Genomic DNA, 23941 nt, shown 5'->3' on the forward strand with positions numbered 1-23941 from the left:
CAGTTTGCTTCAAAGGCAAAGGGGAGATGGGATGTTGGAGACATGTCAGAGTTGACTTTAAAAGATCTCAACACTTCTATTAAGTGTCAGGAATTTGCAGGCACGTTTAATCCTACAAAAGTTAACTTGTTACTCGTTTACAAGACTAAATACTGAAGCAAAACAATGATGTATAGCTGTGCCAAGACAATGTTTGAGCAGATTTGGAGTCTGGTGTTTGTAGGGTGCTCTATACAGGAGATGCTCTCCAGCTAAACTTGGGAACTACCCAGATTTCCCTGTGTGCGTATATGTTTATTTTGTTTTTTTAAGGCAAGACTGGAAGTCTTCTCTGTAAAAATTTAAACGGAAAATCTTAATTAATGTATTGATTAGTGTGATTTAAATTACTCCACACAGAGATCGATAATTACTAAAAGTAATTGGGGAACTATTCAATCACTTACAAGTCTTCCCTAAAATAGACATACGACATGAATACAATTGTGTTAGAAGTTATGTTAGTGATTAAAGTGAAACATCTTTTACATTTTTTTAAAAAATCACGTTGAACATTAAAATGATGTCATTCTGTCTGCGCTATGCACCAAATAATTATTTACTAGATATGGATATGCTCAAATGCTTTTGACAACAGGTTTCGGGTAAGGCATAAAAATCAACATGTTCCAGAAATGTTACAACTACTGCACGTAAATGGGTGGTGCAGCAGGCTGTAAATAAATCTAGGTTTCATGTAGCATAGATGGAATTCTTCAATTATAAATCTGTTACGTGCATCCTTGCAAAGGATAGTACAAGCAATAGTCATTTATGACTAACCTGTGTCCATCTCGGCAAAGGAAATAAACATTTTGTTCTGCAACATGTAATATAAGAGAAGTAGTACAATTTTTTTAATTTAGATTGCCACTTAACTTTGTAGAGGCAGGTCTCTCGCAGATATATTCAGAAGGCAAATGCTTACAGGGCCTTCTATTTCTTTAATAAAATATTTCCTGTAGACTGAAATACAATTACTAAAAGTATTGCAGTATACAAGTAATATTGCTTTCTATGGTAGAGTTATTAGAAGACGTAAAGCAACTTTAAGAAATTATTTCCAATAACAGAATATAAGCATTGAAATGTGCTGCTCCATTAAAACGTTTGTAAAAATATTGCAATTTATTTAACTTTTAGGTTATGTTTTGAGCACGTAACAAAACATGAGCTTTAGATGCGCAGATTAATCACATAGCATTTAAGACCTGTTCAATGAGGATTTTGAGTCTAAAGACCCTGAGCACATATTAATATGGGTGCACAAGTCACTATAAAATAATATTCAAAAGTAGACTTTTGATGCCTTTGCTTTCAGGTCTTGCAGTAAAAGTAGTAATTCATGCTGCTCCGGGGCAACTACAAAGGATACACGTCAAGCTAGAAATGGTCAGGCAGGCCGGAATGTCCGGCCGCATACCTTTGCTGGGCAACCTCCAGCTACACAGTAATAAAGAATCATAAGGATTGCATGGTAACTAGTGTTGGAAGGTCACCTCCAGGGGCAGGCCAAGGACAACTGTTTACTACAGAACAGAAGTGCAGGAATGTAGTAAGAGCCACTGAATTATTGCCTGCATCGTAATGTCGTAAGGCCTGCATCACAAGAGCAGCATGTTGTTCAATAAATGGCGGCACCATGGGTGACTGTGGATACGACAGCCATTAATTAAAGATGGAACCCTACTCCATAGTGATTGCTGGTGGATGCTGGGACTTCATAGGGCACTTCACTGACAGACAAAAGCGGAATGGCACTTGATGTACAAAGCAGAACAGATGACACATCAGCACTGAACACCAATGATTCTTGGACCGCAATGGTCTCGTGACCTTACAGTCTCCACCGTAATGCTCACAAAAGAACTCACAAAATAGTGTATGAAGCGCGCCACCCCGCACTGTTGTTGAGGCCTGCTAGTATCTCTTGTCTTTTTGTCATTTTTATTGCCATTTGGTCACAAGTTACTTACCCTCGGTAACGCATTATCTGGAAGAGAATATCTAGCCGCAGATTCCTTACCTTTGAATTTCCCAGGTGTCAGGCTGGATCTGGAAACTCTTGCTGAGCAATACCCCTTGCGGGTGACGTCAGGTGGCTCCACTTGGCTCCGCAGGACATCGTTAGCGTCGGTTATGACGTTGCAGTGCCTACATAGACGCCACCCAGGTGCGTGGAGTTCAGTACTTTTTGTTTTTCCACGCCAGAAGTGCATAGCCACGAAGTGACCGACAAACATGTGCAACACTAGGGCCCTGAAAGGGGAGTAACAAACAATAGACCTACAACATCAGTCCGCAAAGCGGTGAGGCATGGGTGGACCTGTAATGCATCTGCAGCTAGATAGAGTCACTACTGAATAATGCGTTACCAAAGTTAAGTAACTTGGTCATCTGATAGAGACTTCTAGCTGCAGATTCCTTACCTTTAAATCAGATACCCGATCCATACCATCCCGGCGCACATCAAATAAGTGATGACCAAATTAGGGTCCCATTGTGGCATAAAAAAGGGTGTTGGTGGAAATAAAAGAACCAACCCTTACAAAAATTTATTTACAATAGGAGATTTAAGGAGGGAAGGATGGTCTAGCAGCCGCAAAAATGCAGACATAGCAGAAAGATAACCCTTGAGAGTTCCCAAAGCAGAGCGCTGCTGGGCAAGGGTAAAAATGAACAAAAGGACAGTTGAAAGAGGAGCTGAAAGAGGGTCAATGGACCTTTCTGTACAGTATAATACAAATTTCTTCCAACGGCTGGCGTATACCAACTTAGCGGAGGGCCGCCTGCATTTGCCAGAACAACATTACAGACTTCGGGAGGAAGGTCAAAAGCCATCAACTGCCGCCGCTCAATCTCCACGTTTGGAGGCGCAGAGTTTACAGGTTCGGGTGGAGAACCCTACCCTGCTGCTGCGAAAAGATCCTCCCGAAAGGGCAGCCTGTTTGGAGGATCGGTACAAAAGGGGGTGGTGATGGACAGAGCATCTGAATCAATCAAACACTCAGACCCAGTCAAAAGATCTGGGTTTAATCCATCACCGTTCTTTAGCCCACTCTGCCACCCCATTTCAGACATGGCTACATGCAAATCAGTCTGACCCTGTGCCTCATGGGAACAGTCCAGCCCGAACTGCTAAGCCATGTCTTCCCTGGACCGGAAACAAGCTTCCGTCCATTACCACCCCCTTTTGTACCTGTTTGGAGGATCGACACTCATGCTCAGAAGCTCTGGATTCCAGACTCTCCACGCCCAGTCCGGCGCCACAAGGATGACTTGGGCCCGGTCGCTCCTGATCTTCTTCAGAACCCTCGGCAGAAGTGGTATGGGCGGAAAGGCGTACAACAGGCCTGAGCTCCACTTGCGACGTAACATTGTGCAGAGCGATAGCGCCTTGAAAACTCCAGCGCTCAGTGCTGCTGACATTGCGCGTTCTCTTCGGAGGCGAAGAAATATAACTAAGGTTCTCTCCACTGTTGAAAGAGACCTTGTGCCACCTACGACTGGAGACACCATACGTGATCCTGAAGGCATCGGCGGATGAGATCGTCCACCCTGGCATTCAGAGAACCTGCCAGGTGTTGAACCACCAGGGTTATGCACAGAGACGCTGGGTCTCTCAACAAAGGGTCCACAACTCCACCCCACCTTGCTTGTTGCACTACCACATGCAGTGGTGTTGTCGGTGAACACCTGCACCAACTTCCCCTTGACAGAGGGAAGGAATGCTTTCAATGCCGAATCGCTCGAAGCTCCAACAAGTTTATGAGGAGCCCCGTCTCCACCAGAGACCAGTGACCCCTGATCTCCACCTCTCCCATGTGGCCACCTCATCCAAGAAGAGACGCATCCGTCCCAACTGTGAAATCTGGTTGGGGAAGGGAGAGAGGTCTGCCATTGACCCAACCGCGTTTCGTTAACCACCACTGCAGATCCTTCGCAGTTCCTTTCGAGATCTGAACCACGTCGGGTGAGATTTCACAGATGCTCTGCCCATTGGAACTACAAGGCCCACTGCAGAGCCTGCATATGCCACCTGGCGTGTCTTACCAACAGGATGCAGGAGGCCATGAGACCCAACAGCCTCAGAGTCAACCTCACCGAAATCCAGGAAAGAGGCTGAAACATCGGAATCGTAACCTGAATATCCTGGACTCGCTGCTCGGGAGAATAAGCGCGAAACTGCACTGTGTCCAGAACAGCTCCGATGAATGGGAGTGTCTGAGAAGGAGTCCGGTGTGACTTCGGCACGTTTATAGAGAACCCCAGAGAATGCAGGAGGTCTGCCGTAGTCTGAAGGTGGGAGATGACTGCCTGGGGCGAGGACGCCTTTAACAGCCAGTCGTCTAGGTAGGGAAAGACTGACACCCCTAACCTGCGCAGATGATCTGCAACACCCGCCATCACCTTGGTGAACACCTATGGGGCATTGGTAAGGCTGAAGGGGAGCAGGGTAAATTGAAAGGGCTCGTGTCCTACCTTGAACCGCAGGTTGATGCCTGTGGCCCGGCAGGATGGTAATGTGAAAATATGCATCCTGTAGGTCCAACGCCACCATCTAGTCTCCTTGGTCTAGGGCCGACAAGCCCTGAGCCAATGTGAGCATCTTGAATTTCTCCTTTTTGAGGAAGAGATTGACTGTCCGAAGATCTAAAATGGGCTGAAGCCCCTTGTTGTTCTTCGGGATAAGAAAGTAGCGGGAATAACAGCCACCACCTGCTTCTGAAACTGGAACCCTTTCTATAGTACCCTTGGCCAAAAGAGCTGTAACTTCCTCTTGGAGCAACTTCAAATGATCCTCCGCTACCCGTAGAAAGGAAAATAATAACCCTCCTGGACGATCTGCAAGACCTACCTGTCTGTTAGCGATCTCCAGCAGGGGAGATTATGAATTCTTCCACCCACTGGATAGAATAGGAATCAGCCTAGGACTGCCTGGAGGCTGCAGCTGACGGGGGTAGTGTGGTCGACGACTTGTGGCCTCCATTCTGAAAACAGATTGAACCGTGTCCACGCACGGCTTGGGTAGTCTGAGCAAGACGGTGGCTAGGATAGGGCTGACGCGGCTGGAAACCCCTTCCGGTGCCACGAAAGGAAGACTTGCCACAAGGAGTGGAGGAGGCGCCCAAGGATCTGGCCATAGCTTGAGAGTCCTTGAACCTGACCAAGGCCGAGTATGCCTTATTCCAAAAAAGGCGGGTTACATCAAAAGGCATGTCCATCAAATTGGCCTGGACATCCCCCGAGAAGCCACTTGTACGAAGCCAGGCATGGCGCCTCAAGTACACCGTCGTTGAAATAGATCGGACCAGCAAATCGGTTGTAACCAAACCACAAGACCTGGCGAATTTTGCTGCATCTCTCCCGTCTTTGACAGCTTGGGAGCACAGCCGGGCATCCTCTGGGACTTGTGGCAACACCTGCGCAACTGTCTCCCAAAGAGAGTGGGAGAAATCGCCCAATAAGCATGCGGTATTCACCGACCACAATGCCAGACTGGAAGAAGAAAACATCTTTTTCCCAAATGAGCCCAGTCTCTTGGTTTCCCCATCCAGAAGGGCGGAAGCAAATGCGCCCTGGGAAGTAGCGGCCTGCACCACCAAACTTTCTGGGGTGGGTTGCTGGCTGAGGAACTTTGAGACGCCTGGAGCTGGGCGATGGCTGCATGCAATCATACTATTCACAAGAGTCCCTGTGCTAGGCTTGGACCATGTTCCTAGAAGGACGTCCTTAAGTGCCTCATTAAAGGGCAATAGGGTTTCAGAGGTGAAAGCCAAAGGTTGAAGCACTTCAGTCAGGAGATTAGTCCTGACCAGCACTGAGGGCAGCTCCAGTCCAAGGACCTCGACTGCCCTCTTAACCACCATGGCACACAACACCCCCTCCTCCGTAGCCACTGTAGGTGGAGAGCATGCCAGAGTCTGGGGACGTATCCAGACCACTGGCTTCCCCAATTTCCCCATACCAGTCATTAGTCTCCTCGGAGACATCCTGGTTCTCTAATGGGTCTCCAGACTTCTCCCATTCCTCTCCTGAACCTAGCACGTCCACAAAGTGCTCCGTCAACAACATAGAATGTTGTCAGGGATGAGGATGGGGTTCAACACTAGGGAAGGTCACGGTGGCACGACCGGCGTCGAACCAGGATCAGAGCCCTGATGCCCCACCGGCGCCGTGGCCGATGCAGACTGTGTCGAACCAGATGGGGCCCCATCCAACCCAGCTAGGCCAGAGGCTCACCAACAGTGTCGTTCCGCTCAAATACACAGCGCATGGCCCCGTAAAAAATCTTTGCGGGAGTCGCTATGGCTCTCGGAAATGGAGGGAGGCGCAAAGTCGACTCTGGCTCCAGCTCCGCAGAACCGTGTTAGAGTGTCGGTGTTCCTTACCTCTCTCAACGACGGACACCAGTTGAGGGGAAGTCGAAGTCCTCTTGGACTACTTCTTCTTGTGCCTCTTCCCAGAGTGTCCAGATGACCTTGAATGGGAGGATGAGGACTTAGGGCTCTGTGAGCAATCCCGCGACCTCCTCTTCCTCGAACGGGATCGTGACCTCCTGGGAGTCTCGCTAGACGGTGTTGACTGCTGGGCCGCAAGCAACTTCATCGCCAGCTCCCTCAAGGTCTTAAGAGCCATCGCCCGACAGTCAGAACACGCCTTCGAACTGTGGTTGCGTTCAAGACAGCACAGACATACGTGGTGGGGATTGGTAACCGACAGCATGCAGGAACAAGTCCCGCATGGTTTAAAACCTGTATTCCTACCAGACATACCTCACACACTAAGTCGCACTCAAAATTATCGACAAAAGTCGAGAAAAAAAGCCTGCCTAAAAGCGGAGAGAGGTAGCTCCTTCCGGATTGGCGCTTAACTGGAACGGAAAGAATAGAACTCATGTCTGCGCACCTAGCTGGCACCTATGTAGGCACCGCGACGTCATAAACGACGCCACACGGAACTGAATGGAGCCACCCGACGTCGCACCCAAGGGGTATTGCTCAGCAAAATTTTTCTGATCCAGTCAGATGCCTGGGAAATTCAACGGTAAGGAATCTGCAGCTAGAAGTCTATCAGATACACATATAAACAGAACACGTCTTTCAATTCCTAATGCGGACAAAGAAAACAGGCAGCATGCCCTCACTCAACGCTGCTCATGAATATCCATATTTCAGGTGGATTAAAATTTGAATGAGAATGGCAAGAAAGACAATGAATAAGAGACATAACCATTAGAGACATAACCCTTAGTCCACTCTGTAGATATTGTTATGCAAGTTGTCCAAGATGTCAACGAATGCCAACTAACTAGGGCTAAGTTGGCTGACCGAAAGCCCCTCCATGTATTTGTAATATTTTATGCTATGTTTTTTATGGATTACATAAATCAGAAGACACAGCTAAAGTGGCCTCAAGCTCAGATCTAAATACTGGGCGAGAATGGTAAAAAGAGTCAATGCTTTTATGAAAAATGTTAACCTGCTACTTTGTACCAACAAAAGCAAGATGCACCAAAAAATAGGATTTCATACCTTCTTCAAACTCCTTTCCATCTAAGCTGGATGTAAACTGCCCTTGTTTCAGGTCCGACTTGGTTTTCTTCTTCTTCTTAGGCTTAAAAAAGTCAGTATAGAAATACGTTAGTTCACATTTTCCACTTCGAAACGTAAACCGACACTGCCATAAATTAATGTCATGCTACAAATCATTGCAGCTCTTTAAATGTAAAGAAGGCAAACTTGCACAACCTCATTACAACAATAGAAAAACTGCTTTTCCCATCACTGTCCAGTGAGCCAAAAATATCACATTAAAAACACTAGGTAAATTTATGAAAAGCAAAGAAAATGTATTTGTTCTTCACATCTTAAAATCGGAGTGTACCACATCAAAAATAGATAATTTAGACATGTGTCATCTAGTCAGGAAATCGCTCCCTACATATTGGTCATTTGCTTTTCCAAGTGCACCTGTTTTGTGGCTCTTTCAAGTCCGTTCCTCTTCAAGGTTGCTATTTCTAGAGGCTCTCAAGGTTCCAGAATATATTCAACAAGCACTGGCGTTGCCAATAGGTTTCGCATTTGGAAAGTTGGAGCTATTGGTTTTGTAAATGACATTTTATATTTATATATTGTTATTGACAATGCCAATAACGATATATAAATATAAAATGTCATTTACAAAACCAATAGCTCCAACTTTCCAAATGCGAAACCTATTGGCAACGCCAGTGCTTGTTCTTCATGGGTTAAGCGTTGTGCCTTGCGGTTGTGCTGATCTTGCAATGTGAGGTGGTTACCTAGTGGGGCATTCCAATGAAAGACTTGCACACGTTTTTGAGACTACTGAAAAGAAGGCAACGCTGTGTCAGTCACATGAGCTAGCTGTTGGTTTAGTCAAGCTTACTCAGTCTTGTTCTGGAGCATGTGCTGCGGAGTGTTGATTATTTTGCTGTTTGACTGGCAGTGGAGGATCTGAACTGCATGGTGATATTTCAGGCTGGGCCAGGGTACTCTTTTTCCGGTGGAACATGGCTGTTGGGACCCTGTAGGCAAGGGGCTCACAGTTTCCATAGATTTGGGGATAAGGACGTTGGACTTTCTATTACCGATTGGAAATGGGCTGTAAATGAAGGCACAGAGAGCGATATCAGACTGTCATCCTGTTGGAAGCAAATGGGGGTTGTTTTTCAGGGAAGTTGTAGATGAGAATAACGGAGAATGAACCAGGAAACTTGGAGGAAGTTGGTGTGGATTATGATGAGATTTGGCATGTTAGACTACTTGAGGCAGCTTCTGCAGTGTTAAATGTTAGTATGAATCGCTGATAAGATGCGTAGTGGGGTCAGATAAGGGGAACCTGGATGTGCGGTGCTTGTAATGGGCAAATGTGGGAGGGTCTTGTTTTTGCGTTGATGAAAGCTGGACTGGAAAAAGTTCAGCATGTAATTGGCGGATACCTATAATATGTTTGAACGCATGCGTGCATAGGTGTTCGAGAATGGGTGTTGGGCCAGTGCAAATCATTTGAGTGATTGCTATACCTAGCCATGTAAACATTGTCAATATCGTTAAAAATGTAGTGCGTAGTTGTGGAAGTATGCATTCTCTCCCCCTTGCAGGGTGCATTGCACGACAACAGCACGTTGCATATGTAAATTACCGTTTACCACGGTGTGAGGTCAAAAACAAATAGTTGCAAGGCATTCCTTGTGACTGACTCCATACTACATAGAACGTGAGTTTCTCTTCCTCCCCCATTGCAAGTCCTGGGGTTTTCAAAGTAGCGTTGCGTCGCCCCCACTAACTTACTTGCTATATTAAGTCGCAGCTGGGGCTGAAGCTTATATAGACCTTTGGCAACCAGCGAGTATCTGCCGTGCAAGCTTTCAAATCAGATCAGAGGCATGTTAACAATTCAACATACAGTAGCGGGCTTGGCTCCGTATTTGTAATGATTCACTTATACTGATGTTTGTGTTCTCGTTGTTGCCATGCTTGTTTATGACATGCACATGTTCTTTATTCTCTTGTGCGCGCCCCTCGTCTTGTTTGAAGCGCTCTTATGCCAAGTGCACATCCCCGGTTTCTAGGCACTCGCTTCCCTGCGGTCGGTTTTGGGGCCCTCCTGTGCCCGTTGCAGTTGAAGCGGTGTGTGTGGGACTGCTGGAGAGCCAGCAGTTTCTTTCTAGTGCGGAATGTGGGCGGGTTGCTGCCGCAGCCCGGGGTGACCTTACTGCCGCGGTGACGGAGCTTGGCTTGGATCCTGGCCTCGGAGTTTGCCGGTCTGTCCTGCTAGTCTTGTAGTGAGCCGGGTCTGAATGTGTCCGGCCAGACCGCGCTAGTTTATGGCAAGGATTAATAACAAGACTGAGAATGGAACGACGGAGATGTAATGGACTGTTCTAATTAGGGCCTCGCAATGCTGGCAAATTGTCGGAGGGAAGCCGGATGGGGGCGGGAGAGCCTGGTGGGGGGGGCGGGAATGCGAGCGAGGGGAGAAGTGTGGCAGGCGGGTTAGGGAGATGCGCGTGCTTGTGTGGTCACGTGACCCGCTTTCGTGGCCACGTGACCTCACATGCACTGTGAAGAAACCGCAGTGGTTTCACTAGTCGATCGAGCCCTTGAATTTTCGCCTATTACATTCGCAAGCGAATGATAATAGGCGAAACCTAAAAACTGTCCTAACTGCTGTTCAGAGAACCTTATTTGACCTCCTTTAATCAGAACCAAAGTAAAGTTTCTAGTTTCCGAATTTGAGGAGGTGGTCAGAAAAGAGTTGGAGGGGGATATCCGAGATAAAGAGCTTTCTGAAGCTCTGTCTCAGTTAAGAGTCAGAAATCCCAAGGCCCAAATGGATTCCCTCATGAATTTTTTAAAGAGGTGAATTCCAGCATCAGGAGTCCCATGTGCGCTATGTTTAAGGAAGTCAAGAGAGGAGTATATTACCCAGAGACTTGAGACCGGGTGACATTTGTATATAGGAGGGTATACCGCCGGAAGAATGTGTATCCTAGGTTGATCTGCCTTCTCAACACAGAAACTAAGCTTCTGGCAAAAGTATTGGCGAACAGACTACAGAGACTGGTGGATGCATTAATTGGCCCAGATCACTAGGCCTTTATGCCATACCGAGCAATGCAGAATAATATGAGGCACATCTACAGGAGCTTGGCACATAGAAACCCGATTGGGGGTCCGGTGGTTTTATCACCTGAAGCCAAGAAGGCGTTTGACTCTGTGGAGTAGCATACATCTTGGCAGGCTTACAGAAGATTAACTTCCCCCAGTCATTCTCAGGATGGGTTAAATTACTGTACTGCAAGCATCTAACTAGAGTCAGGGTCAACAGGATAAAGTTGGATGAGTTCCAGTTGGGAAAGGATACCCGACAAGGGTGCGCCCTTGTCTCTGCTGTTATTCAAAATGGTGATAGAACCCCTGGCGAGGTGGATTAGAGGTGTTGCACAGGTCTGGGGCATGAGATATTGCCCTGACGGGGATGATGCGATTTCATGGTTAGCAGACTACATACTCCTAGATTTGGAAGACCCTGAGACCTCAATCACCCATATTCTTTCTAGCCGACATCTGGCGAATGCACCGGGTCATATTAAATGGTACAAACCTATTATGTTTCCATTGACGGACTGGCCTATGGCCAGCAGCTGGGAGAATAAATTCAAATGGGAATAGAATAGCTTCTGGTATCTGGGTGTATATATTACAGCGCAGAGGGATAGGTTCCTTCAGGGAAGCCTAAAGCAATTATAAAGGGGTAGTGGCCCACTGGTTTAAACTCCCAATGCCCATGTTAAGCCGAGTATCCTTCTACAAGATCATCTACCTGCCCAAGTTTCTATATGTACTGTGAAACACCCCATTTGAGATCCCGGATACATTATACCTGGACATAGATGAGTCCAAAGACAGTTGCTATGGGATAGATGCCCTCCCCAGATTACACTTTCAACCTTGACTCGCAAGCTGGTAGATGATGGGGTGCCTGACCAAACTTGTGATTGTACTATCCGGTGCCCAGGTGCTGTTTATCAGTAAATGGGTAAAAGTGCTGCAGCAGGAGCCTACGGCATATGCCGACAAAAGGGGTATGGATTATGGCAATATAGATATCTGTATGGGATGGGTGGGGCCAGACTGTCGGAACAGACTGCAGCGGTGGTTAAGAACTGGCACAAAGCAACAATGGCCACTGGGTGGAAAGGCCGGGTGACGCTCAAGACATCGCCATGGAAACTCTGCTCTACTGGCACACCTGCTACAGGTCTAGGGCCATAGGAAATGAGGCTTAGTAGGTATTTCGAAGCTAGGTGACATGGCAGGATGGAGAGATACCATTCCCCAAACTTCAGGTAAATTTCAAACTGACAGAGAGCCACTAAAGCATAAGCTGCTGGGATATGGGGATCTCCTAGGTGATGTTCAGGAGATGCCTTTGGAGTATCGAATACTGGGGGTCCCACTCTATAGACAGAGGGTCTCACAGATAAACTCCACATTGCTATGCAGTCTCGCAAATATACTCCACTTTGCTCATACATAGCATGTTCCCCCTCGATGCACTGCAGAAGGAACAGGAACAAGACCTGGGGAGGCATCTAGATGCCCCTGGAAGGTGGCCATTCAGGCTTGTCCAGCTTAAAATCATCCAAAAGGCATATACTGCACAAGAATTAGACTATACAAGATGTGGAAAGCAAATGAAGACAGATGCTTCAGGGGATGTGTCAGGAAGGAACTTTGATCCATATCCTTTGGGACTGCCCATGCATTAAGGAATACCGGGAGGTGGTAAGATGTAAGAGCTTCTCCGTTTTAGACTGCCCTGTAGTACTCACCCGCGAGCTGGTAATGTTAGGAATTCTGGGGAGGGAGTGGGCATACACTGGGCAGGAACATGCTCCTCTACTCCATCATGGCACTTATGATGATCAAGAGGGATATAGTACACTACTGTGGAGGCGATAACAATCCCCACATGGTCTGAGTGGGTCTCCAACAAGCTCTGGTGCATGAGAGTGCAGAAGGTGGTCTATAGGGCCAGAGGCTGCACTGTCAAGTTTGATAGAGTCTGGGGCTAATGGAAGAGTGGTGCGGAAGTTGTGGACTGAAAGAGCCCGGACCTGAACAGCTTTACTGGGCTGGAGTCAAGGAAGGACTCACAGAGTTGAGTTCCAACACCCTATGTTGTCAGGAGTGCTGTGTGAGGAGAAGCGACAATGGGATTATTATTGTCAAACTAGCTGTGAGGACCTAGATGCACCACATGGGATGGAAATGTACTCAAGTGCCTTAATGCAACAATGCATTCTCTGTAACATGTTTAAACTCAATGAACAGTTTAAGAAGTGAAGTTTCTGTTCCTTCCTGGCAAAAAAAGCATGCATTTACCTGCCTATTTCTACCCCTGGTTACACATGTGCACACTTAAAACCACCTATTGAAAACTAAATCTGGAATCTCCACCCTCATTATTTGCAGATGTGGCTAGACCTTTTATTGGCGATTGGCCGTGGGTTGTGTACAATGTACACTGAACTTTGATATAATTTTAATATTAGAAACTCAGGCTAATACCTCTTTAATGATTACATTTCAGCTTGGAATCACTTTTAGTATTAACTGTGTTTCAGTTTTTAATCAAACTGCCATTATAGTGCCACTCCTATTGTTGCCATGGTATCAAAGCAGCAATGCGAAGAAAAATCATAGAAATCATTGAATACCTGGTTATTTACTTTCTCATTAATTGATATAATCTCAGTAGTATATGTAATATCGTTAGCCATCATTATAATTGAGGATCAAACTACTGGAAGCCTCCTATCAAGGATACTTAACATTTTCATGCAGAGGGTAAAGCAGATGTATTGTAATTTATTGCTTAAATTGGCCAAAAGCAGGGCAAATAACACATCTTGAAGGATTCTTTCACCACTTTCAGGCTCCTGGGTTCACCCACGAAGTAGTCCTTTCGCTCATAGATCCTAAATTAAATTTAACAATCAATGACAAACATTCATTAGATGTGAAACACCAGCTCTCACATTATTAAGTGGGAGTTTCGCTAATCAGCAGCCATCTTCGGGGAGAGGGCGTCTATCCAAATTCACCATGTAGCACTAAGTCTGATTTAACACAGATTTATCCTTAGTAAAATAGAAGAGTTTACTTGAAGCATTTGTGGTTTTTGGCGTTGCTGAATTATTAGTGTTGCACAAGTTACATGCAGTCTGCTGCCATCTGGCCGGCCACAGAGCTCAACAGCCTTCACAATGCACTTGCTGCACTTTCACAAAAGCTCCAACGTCCCCTAAATCCGTGTCAGTGGGAGTTTTGTAGAGGATGTAGCCAGATGGTGTAGAAAGTATTCTGCACATTCATACAGACCAGGTGCAATGCTAAAGTTCATCCTCCTTCAACCCCCAACACTTAAAAACAAAGCTGCACCCCTCCCCTGACATTGTGGAAGAACAGGCTTATTATCTTTGGATATGTTCATACTTTGGGCACTATGATCTCCCACACCATCACTGATTGCTGTCTTCAGACAGGAGGAAACAACAACGTTTTGCCTCTATATCCTTTACCCTTGTGAGGAATAATACTGGGATACCTCAAGGTAGTACTTACCTTCTTTTTTAAGTTCTCTCGAGGACTCAAGCTAAAACCACGCGGGCTGGTGCTACACCCCTCATCTACAAGAACCAGTAAACAAACATCTCATTGTATTATTCTCCATGGATTGTAGGCATATCACTGGGAGCTGGCTAAAATCAAACCCTGCATTCAATAATTGTGGTGTCTGCTAACTTTTCCACTTTAAAACCTACCTTCTCAATTTTCTTTTCTGCATCGCGTCCTTGTTTCAAAGTGTCTTTTTGAGCGGATTCAATTATTTCCTCCTCGGACAGCTCAGGGACAGACAGCTCACTAGGCTGTGAAAGTAAAAAATAAGAACGTTAAGTAGACTGCATGAATACCAAAATGAAAGTAAAGTAAACGCTAAATACAAACCTTTACCGAATAGGTTTAATCATACTAGAAACACAAGAAAATCAAATCTCATTTGGAAGGGACCAACTGTACTTTTTCAATTAGGTGGATGTTGGTGGAACCATTTGTCTATTTAACTTGACCACTAAAGACGATTTGTCACAGATTCACTCCCACCCAGAAGCAAGACAATAGTCTTTAAAAAAAAAACACTAATTTTAGTAAGTGAATATTGCAATGTCCGAAACATAAATAAATGGAACTTTCTTTTGTCATTCACACTTGCTAGTTAATTGAAAGACGGAGCCTTTGTAAAAGCACTACACAGAGCTATTATGAAACTTCAGATAAAACCAGTTCGAAATGGATAAGCAACATTTCATTGACTTGTTGATGGTTCTGGAATGATGAGAGAGAATGACAGTCATCACAGTCCATTACAGCACCTCCTAGTACCTACTTTTTAAAAAAATATATTTTTATTTTTGATTTTGTCAATAAAACAAGTCAAACAAAAACAAAGAGCACAGCACTGTAACACATCAACAGGGTGAATGCATAATCAGAAATAATATACTAGGTTGATAATCAAATATAAGGACATAGAGTCCATCTAAATCATACAGAGGTAGACCTTAAATAAATATGTACATGCAGATCAAAATAAGAAGACCGCAATACGATACATGGTACAGCACAAGAATACCCTGCACAGTGTTGTCATATAAGTACCATTAGTAAACTCTGCATCATCGCTTCAATTACCCAGCAAATCAGGCACTTTGGTTATAGCACGGATTGATAGAACACCCCCTTCACCTTCCCCCCCCAACAGCAGTCCCTCCCCAAATATCTTCATCAGACTCCCCTTGTTGTAAGACATATGCCTGGAGTGGTCCCCAAATGTCTTTGGGCCTAGATGCCATAGGCTGTGTCTCAGCATAAATGCTATTCTGATCCTGACAATGCAACATGTCTTGCAACCATTCCTTAAATTTCGGGGCTCTCCCCCTTCCCCATCTACATGCAAGCCTCCGTTTAGCCAATAACAGGGCAGTGTCTACAAATTTTCTGCTACCCTTAGGCACGTGCGCCTTGTGTCTGAGAATAAGAGTCAAGAGGTCCATTTCAAAATGTAGATCCAGCATACTCTCTAATGCAGCATGGACCTGCTCCCAGTACAGCCAGATCTGTGGGCATGTCCACGCCAAATGAAAAAAATCCGCCCCCGGTTTCTTACACCTTTCACAGCAATCAGTATCAGTTAATTGAAATCTGTATTTTCTAGCTGGCGTGTAAAACACCCTTGGTAGGAATTTATAATGAATCATTTTGAACCTACAACTCGAGGTGATGCATTCCGTCACCCCACAGCAATATATCCATTGTTCATCAGTGATCTCTCTGCCAAAATCAGTGCCCCAGCGACTCCTGGCCGTACCTGCCACCTCCGGAGTCTGTGCTCTGATACTGCTGTATATGTTAGATACCAAATGGGGGCCATCTGTGCTATAAGCACAACATTTAAGGGAGGGACAACGTCTGGCTCCCTCGGGTATTCAGAGACTAGGCATTTCAGTCCTTCCCGGAGGCGTATGTAGTAGAAAATGTCAAGGGAGGTAGGGACAATGCTACCAAAAAACTGTTCTTGGGTACGGAACTCTCCGTTGAAAAACAGGTCCCCCCCACACCGACACCTGTAGGCGTCTACACATGTTTTGAAAGCCGGTCTCATGTGGTACCGTCAGGCGTGGGTGATATGTCAAGGGCAGGGCCAGCGCATAGAGCAGAGGAAGCTGCATTCTGCGCAGTACCCTATGCCATGCATCAATAGTGCAAGACACCGTTGTCGGTGGTGTCTCCACAACCGCCGCTGGCCCATACACAATACCATTTAGGGGCAAAGGTCGTGCATCCACACCACACCACTCCAGTGGAGTGGTGTGGCTCAATGTTAGAGGCGGCAGACCCGGAAGCAGAGAACAGCCCGGGACCAGGGTTCAATTCCCGATGCGGCAGGGTCGTGGACTAGGGTCAGCGGACTCGATAATTCTCGCCTCGGTGCCTACTCTAACCAGGGATCGCACTCGGCAACTCTGGGCATTAGCTTGCCTCATCTCTACAACGGCCACCCACATTCGCCGGGGATGCCTGGTTTCACCTTGGAGATACCCAGTAGGGACCATTCACAGGGATAGCCAGGACGGGTTCCCCAGCGGTCTACAGCGCCACGACGCCTCAGGGCAGCAGTGCGCTTTACAAGACACATACATTTACATTTACACATACATTCCTCTAAGGCTATTTGAGGCATATAACGTGTGGGTTTAATCCAGTGGTATAAAAAATGTGCTTGGGCGCTAATGTAATAAGCTTCAAAATCAGGGATGTCAAAGACTCCTTTACTATAAGGCTGAGCCATACCACTCCATTTAAGCCCCGGCTGTCGCCCTCCCCACACCAGCCGAATTAATTCTGTTTTCAAGGTCTTGAAGAAAAAGGTTCCTGGATGGTATGGAATATTGAGGAACAGGTAAAGGAATCGCGGTAGCACAATCATCTTAATCAGTGACATGCGACCAGCCATTGACAAAGGGAGAGCAATCCAGCGAGTGATACTGTCCTGAAGCTTCATTATGGCAGTACCATAATTCATCCGCAGCGTTTCCTCCTTATCTCTGGAAACCCTAATCCCCAGGTATTTTAAATCAGAGTGTACCATGCAACAGGATAATTGAAGGGAAATTCAGTTACCGCCGGCGTCAACGGAAGAAGTTGAGACTTACTCTAACTGATAGTTATGCCCGTTATTCTCCCAAAAACCAAAAATTATCGCAGCAGAGCATTGATCTTAGTCTGTGGGTCCGTGACATACAGCGTCACATCGTCCGCATAAAGCGATACAGAGATCTGTCTCTGCAAGCAACGGAACGCACTATCCTGATGCAATTGCCTCAATCGGCATGCCAGTGGCTCGATTGCTATCGCAAAGAGGAGGGGAGATAGAGGACATCCCTGCCGGGTGCCTCTGGAAATAGATATAGCAGGTGAGAGATGTCCATTCACCATCACCCTTGCAGTAGGAGTATTGTATAGCATCTTCACCCATGCCAGAAATACGTGGGGAAAGCCCATCCTTTGCAACACCGTAAAAAGGTAACGCCATTCTATGGAGTCAAATGCCTTGGAGGCATCTAAAAACACAGCCGATAGAGGAAACTCCGGTGCCACAGTTTGTATCAATGAAAAAAAGAGTACGGAAGTTGTGACTGGTCGCTCTGGACGGGACAAACCCTGACTGATCAGGGAGGACGAATTGCGTCATTAGCAGAGGCAGCCGAGTGGCAAGAACCTTGGCCAGGATCTTCGCATCACAGTTAATGAGTGACAGGGGTCGGTAGGAATCGCACGCCGTGGGGTCCTTGCCCGGTTTAAGGAGAGAAGTGATCACCACCTTGCGCATGGAGTGCGGCAGAATTCCCCCCTCCAGTGAGTCCTCAAAAACTTCACGCAAGACCGGTGCCATTATATCTATATAACATTTATAAAACTCGGGTGGTATGCCATCTAAACCCGGCGCCTTACCATTTTTCAGGGACATAATTGCTTCTCTAATCTCGTCCAATTCCAGAGGGGCGCTCAGGAATTTCCTGTGGACATCACTGAGCCAGCATAAGGCCAAGTTCCCTAAAAACCCATTAAAATCAAAAGCACCTGAAGCCTGTGTAGTGCATAGATGCTTATAATGGGATGTGAGGGAGTCGATGATATGGGCAGTGTCTCTACACATCTCCCCATTAGGGCCAATAAGTTCCATAATAGTGTTAGTGCCACGCTCATTGCGAATGATCGAGAGCGCTTTCCCTGGCCTCTCTCCTTCGCCATACCTCCTAGTAGTCCAGTACTTCCCTCGGAATTTCGTCTCTTGTTCTGCTGAGTCCTCGTATTCGGATAATGTAGCTCGGAAGGACTCCTGTACTGTGGCACTCCCACCCCCCTGCATTCTGCGCTCCAGTTCTTTCAGTTCGCCCTCCAGCTTGTGTATCGTGCGCCTTATGTCACGGAGGACGCCAAAGCTTTTTGCTATACACCAACCTCGAATAGTGACCTTAAAAGCTTCCCACGCCATTTCTACGGTAGTCACAGAGTCCTTATTGCGTGGGAAGAACTCGAGTATGTCTGCCCGTAGTTCCTCTCTGAATACTGTATCTAGCAGGGCAGTTGGTTGCAGCCGCCATCTTGGTCTAGGGCAGTCAAATCCAGGCATGTGCAATGCAACCCGCACCGGACAATGGTCCGAATAGGTACGAGCTAGATGTGTTGCATTAGTTATACTACCCGCTATGGCCCGTGATAGGAAACAGTAATCCAAGCGTGCCCGTGTAAGAGATTAAGTGCGTGCCCTCCAATGTTACAGGGTGTAAATGTCTCCAACCGTCAACCAACAATCCCTCCTCCACAATTCCCTGCAGAGCCTCCCTAGCTTTAGGATGATACTGTGCTAATCCAACCGCCCTGTCTAACTCAGGTCGCAGTGCCACATTAAAATCACCACCCCAAATCACATGCGTTGTGCCTATATCCAGTATTTTGCCCCACAGTACTATAAAAAAATTCCCGTGTATCCACATTAGGAGCATAACAATTTACAACAGTGACCGTGTCCCCACCCAGCCTCCCCCAAACAATCAAATATCGCCCATCCTTATCAGCAACATGACCAAAGGGTAGGAATGGGACTGATCTCTTAATAAGTATAGCAACACCCCTTGCGTAAGAAGAGTAGGAAGAAAAATATCGACATCCAGACCACCTGCTTGCAAAGGAGGGTTTATTCGGGGGGGGTGGGGGGGGTGTTTTTCCTGCAATAATACTATTTGTGCCTGGTGCCGATCAAGATACGATAATATAGGTCTACATTTGCGTGCATCATTAAGACCTCTGACATTCCAAGACAGTACCGTTAACACCTCTTTAGGCGACTCATCTGTCATTAGAAAAGAAAGTAATATGGAAGAAACACAACAACATGTTGGACTCTATCCCATCGGCACATTTACCATAACCATCTGCAGTGTCCCCATGTGCACCAGTGCCGCGCAATCTGTAACAACCAACCAAACCCTCAATCCTTCCCCCATGTATCATCATAACATTCCCAAAGCTCATTGTCGCATCAAACAGTCCCCTCGCCTTCCGCCCTCCATTTGAGACATATCCACAACAAAACATTACGCATTCATGCCCCATCCAATCCCCTCCCACTGAAGCAACCCCAACTTGCCAGAGGTGTCTGCCCTCCCTCCTCCCACCCCTCCCAACAAAAACAACATTAGCACCCCACTGTGGCATCAAAGGTAAGTTTAGGCTGCCGAGTGTCTGGTTTCCCCATGGTGCCACCAGGGTGCAAGTGAATTGCGGCTGCACAGTCAGCTCGTAGCGCAATACTCCCCTCAGAATGGAGTCGTTGCTTTGCCACTCCGTCTGATGAAGGTAGCAATATATTAAGCAGCTCTGTCCCACAGCAAGTACATCTGATATATCCCGTTGTGGTCGCACTAAGTCTCAATAATCATGTGCAGCGTCACCTTAGTTGAATAGGCACACTCCAGAAAGTCTGCCGTTCTGTCTTGGGCTGCCCCGCATACAATAATCAAGGACTGCAGCTCTGTCAGCTTACTTCCTCCACCAACGCACTACGAAATGGCGCCAAAATGATTATACCAGTGTCCGAGTCACTTGGGCAATGTCTTCCGCAGCGGCAGCTACCACGGCAGTGCGTTGGGCATAAATCCGGCGGCCGGTATCTTAATTGCCGCTGCCGGGCCCCGTAGATCAAAAATGACGTGTCCCGGCTGATTCCCTCATATATTACTGTCCGGGTCTTCCGCGCAGGGCGTCCCGCCAAGCCCTCTTCAGTGTGCTGCCTGCGAAAGTCGCGGGCACTGCGGGGGGGGGGGCAGCTGCCTCCTCGTCTGTCCTAGAAATGGCACCAGTCAGCGTGGGGGTGTGTGCCTTGGCTGTACGCTCCTGTTACAGCGCCACTAGCCGCACGTACCTTCAGATCGAGTCCGCCTCACACCCGCGCTGCACACATACAGTAAGGAGGGCCCAGAGCCCTCGTGGCAAGCCTCGGAGTTTCCTGCCACAGACAGACGCTCACAGCAGACCTCTCCGCTCCAGCGTGAACACGGGGCAAAGTTTGGAGCTGTCGTTCTCAGGCATATGATGTGCGATCAGTCCCAAAATTTCACCGAGGCCAGATGGAGGCACCAGAGACGTGTGCCCTTCGTTTCAGCCATATGGTCAACTTTTACAAGCAGATAAATGTAGGATTACTGGTCCAGGCAGCAGGAGCCTCACCAGAAGGCGGCCATTCTACTTGTGCCCCCTCTAGCGCCCCCCACCTCCTAGTACCTACTTACAACAAATGGTAAGAGCATTCACAGCTATGACCTTTTAGTGCATATTTATGTTTCACATGGGCAGTGGTGGGGAAATAGACTTCAGGGGGGTTTGTCCATATAGAGCAGGTAGATGCGCTTTTGGAATTTATATACATTTTCTTATGGATGGAGTGGCTTGTGTGCGCTTTGGGAGGACATTCCCTAGATGATAGGTGAAACACATGGGGATCCAGCGACTTGCAAATAGCAAGGAAAAAGCATTGGTGTGGTGTCCAAGTAGTTGGGAAAGGTAAGGAGGAGCTGAACCATTTGTGAACTACAGTGAGAGCTCTAGTGCTCCCTATGCCTGGCCAACAGATACTGTTAGTAACCCAAGGCAAGAGCCCATCTGTACATGTCAAACGGAGTGTGTGAGAAAATGTATTATTTTGTCCTTGGCAGTGAATGTTAATTTGGTTGGCTTTGTCAGCTGGCTCTTACAGTAGGTGAACTTACCGGAATGGGAATTTGGGTAGCCTACAAGAAAAAAATGTGGGCAGATTATCTCCTATGTGGAGAAGCTGAAAACAAATCCTGGATATTGGAGACGATAAACAAATAATTCTCACACTAGAATCACATACAGTTACTAGGCTTCTAGCACTGGAGGAGGGTGCCAGAAGAAATAAAGACGGGGAAGTAGACTGCTTCCGTTTTATAAGAATTGGAAAGGCACTGACTGGAAAATAGATTTTGGACTGGCGTGCGAGGAGTGATGGATTACAAAGTATAAAGAGATGCTGCCAAGGTATGCAGTATGTAGGGATAACAGTGGCCCTAGATCTAAAACTTGGGGCACAACTTGAGACTACCACATTGTATCATTTGACAGAGTACCCGCAAGGCCATCTTCTAGAAATACAAGCTATCATTTCAATGGAATTTTAATCATTACAGAAACACATATCAGTCAAACAAAACTATAAGCGAAGATACACCATACTAGGTTTTAACTAGAACCAAAAGATTTCTTCTAATGTACATTTTAAAAAACATGTTCTTTCTGCCTTCTAAAAGCAACAATTATTTAACCTTCTTCAAACAAGCAGTGATAAAGCTGGAAGCACTCGCCTGTGAACTTTTGGTTGAGAAATGCTCTTTAGTGCTAATTTTTAAAGAATATTGACTTTGGCCTCCTACCCACCCAATTCACTCTCCTGGCGAATAGAATTTCAGCAAATATGTGGGTTGGCAGTGGTCGGTTAGCATTAAGCCAAAAGATACACTTGTCGCGTCTTAGGGTGGTAGCAGAGGACAAGGTCTGGTTTTTTGAAACGCCGGAGATGGCCCAGGCCTGGTTGGAGGGATGGAGGCCCGCAGGACAAGCCCACTGCTCAAATAAAGGCACCCGAAACCACCGGGACAATAGTCAAGCGGGATCACAAGTGTCCGGTAGAGGGGAAGTGAATAGGTCACCAACGCTTGAATTCCAGGGAGCAGAAGGAGGAGTGGAATCCTGATTCTTCGGTGTTTGGCCACTATGCCGTAAAACTAAAGAACTCCGCAGAATGGACACTGGCCTGGGGAGCTCGGAGGAGGGCAGGGATGTCACCTGCTCCGGAGGACATTCCACCCCAGCGCGCAAGTAAAATGTTAAAGGGATGGGTTAAGCACTCTGCTATGTTGGGGAGGCTGGCGGTTGAAGGCCCGTTAAGCAGGGAGGCAGGGAGGGGGAGGAGGGGAGGGTTTGATTAGAAGTTGCTGAAGTTCCACGAATAAGGTCCAATTACGTAACAGGACACATGGACGGTTTCGACCGAGCACTTGACGGATACACCCCAGAAATGAGATCAGACTTACAATGTCACAGGCATGAGACAGACAATGCAAGACACTCAAGTACAGGCACCTGAGGAGGGGCTGCTGAGATTACGAATGGTGCCTCTCCGGCTCATGTCGTGGAATGTGAGGAGTTTAGGAGATAAGATAAAGAGAGGGCTGGTGACGAACGCAGTGAGAAGGCAGGAACCGGCTCTGGTACTCCTCCAGGAGACACACCTCACCGGGGGTACAACCAAGGCTCTTGATAGGAAAGGCTACAAAATGGCGGTACATTCAGAGTTTACCGCGGGTTCTAGGGGCACGGGCATATTAATTAGGAAATCAGCACATTTCGTCACGCTAAGCACTAAGATAGATGCACAGGGTTGCTTCGCAGCAATACAGGGGCAGTGGGAGGGGAGGCTCCTGAATGTAGTATCCGTATATATCCCCCCGGCACTGCACTCGGTCACGTTTCCGGCACTAGGTGAATTCTTATTGGACCTACCCGAGGGAGACATAATAATAGGAGGGGACTTTAATGCAGCAGTAGACTCCCTAGTAGATAGGTTCCCGAGTTGACTCAAGCGGGTGGCACTTCACGGATGCAGAGATTCTTGACCGCAATGGGGCTAATCGACATATGGCGATACACAATCCTGCCACGAGGCAGTACACTTACCACTCCACAGTACACAATAGCCTGTCACGGATCGACTATTTTTTAGCTCTAGGAGATGGGATACAATACATGGAAACTGTTGATATACACCCTAGGGGGATATCAGATCACTCCCCGGTCACACTCACATTATCTACGCAAGAGAAATCACGTAGTAGAATCTACCTAATACACGCATCATATCTCAAGGTCCCTAAGGTGCGTAAGGCACTCAAAACGACGACGTCACACTATTTTGCGGAGAACACTGAGTCAGTACAGTCCGCCGCTACCCTGTGGGAAGCGTACAAGGCGGTGCTGAGAAGACAGGCTATAACATCCATATCGGGACATAAAAGAGCGAGACAGCGTGATTTGTCAGAGTTGGAACTGGCCCTGCACGCCGCAACTAGGACGCATGAGATGAGCCCTACACCGGAAACATCTCATGCTCTGCTCCTAAAGCAACAGCAGTATAGGGAACATGTAAAGCAACAGACAATGGCCCAGACAAC

At 46.9% G+C, this 23941-nt stretch overlaps 1 protein-coding gene across 2 annotated transcripts in view; it reads right to left on the minus strand.

Moving 5' to 3' along the window:
* The window catches only part of MTDH (metadherin), a 448308-nt gene that overhangs the window by 306878 nt on the left and 117489 nt on the right, over window positions 1-23941 (minus strand). For both annotated transcript variants that reach the window (XM_078686988.1, XM_078686989.1), the window contains exons 2-3: window positions 14396-14500; window positions 7575-7656 (exon numbers count right to left, since the gene is read on the minus strand). In XM_078686988.1, the coding sequence (XP_078543114.1) occupies window positions 7575-7656; window positions 14396-14500 (187 nt within the window). The remainder of the gene's footprint in view (window positions 1-7574; window positions 7657-14395; window positions 14501-23941) is intronic.

Source organism: Lissotriton helveticus, chromosome 4_1 (assembly GCF_964261635.1).
Source record: "Lissotriton helveticus chromosome 4_1, aLisHel1.1, whole genome shotgun sequence".
In the NCBI taxonomy this organism is placed as follows: domain Eukaryota; kingdom Metazoa; phylum Chordata; class Amphibia; order Caudata; family Salamandridae; genus Lissotriton; species Lissotriton helveticus.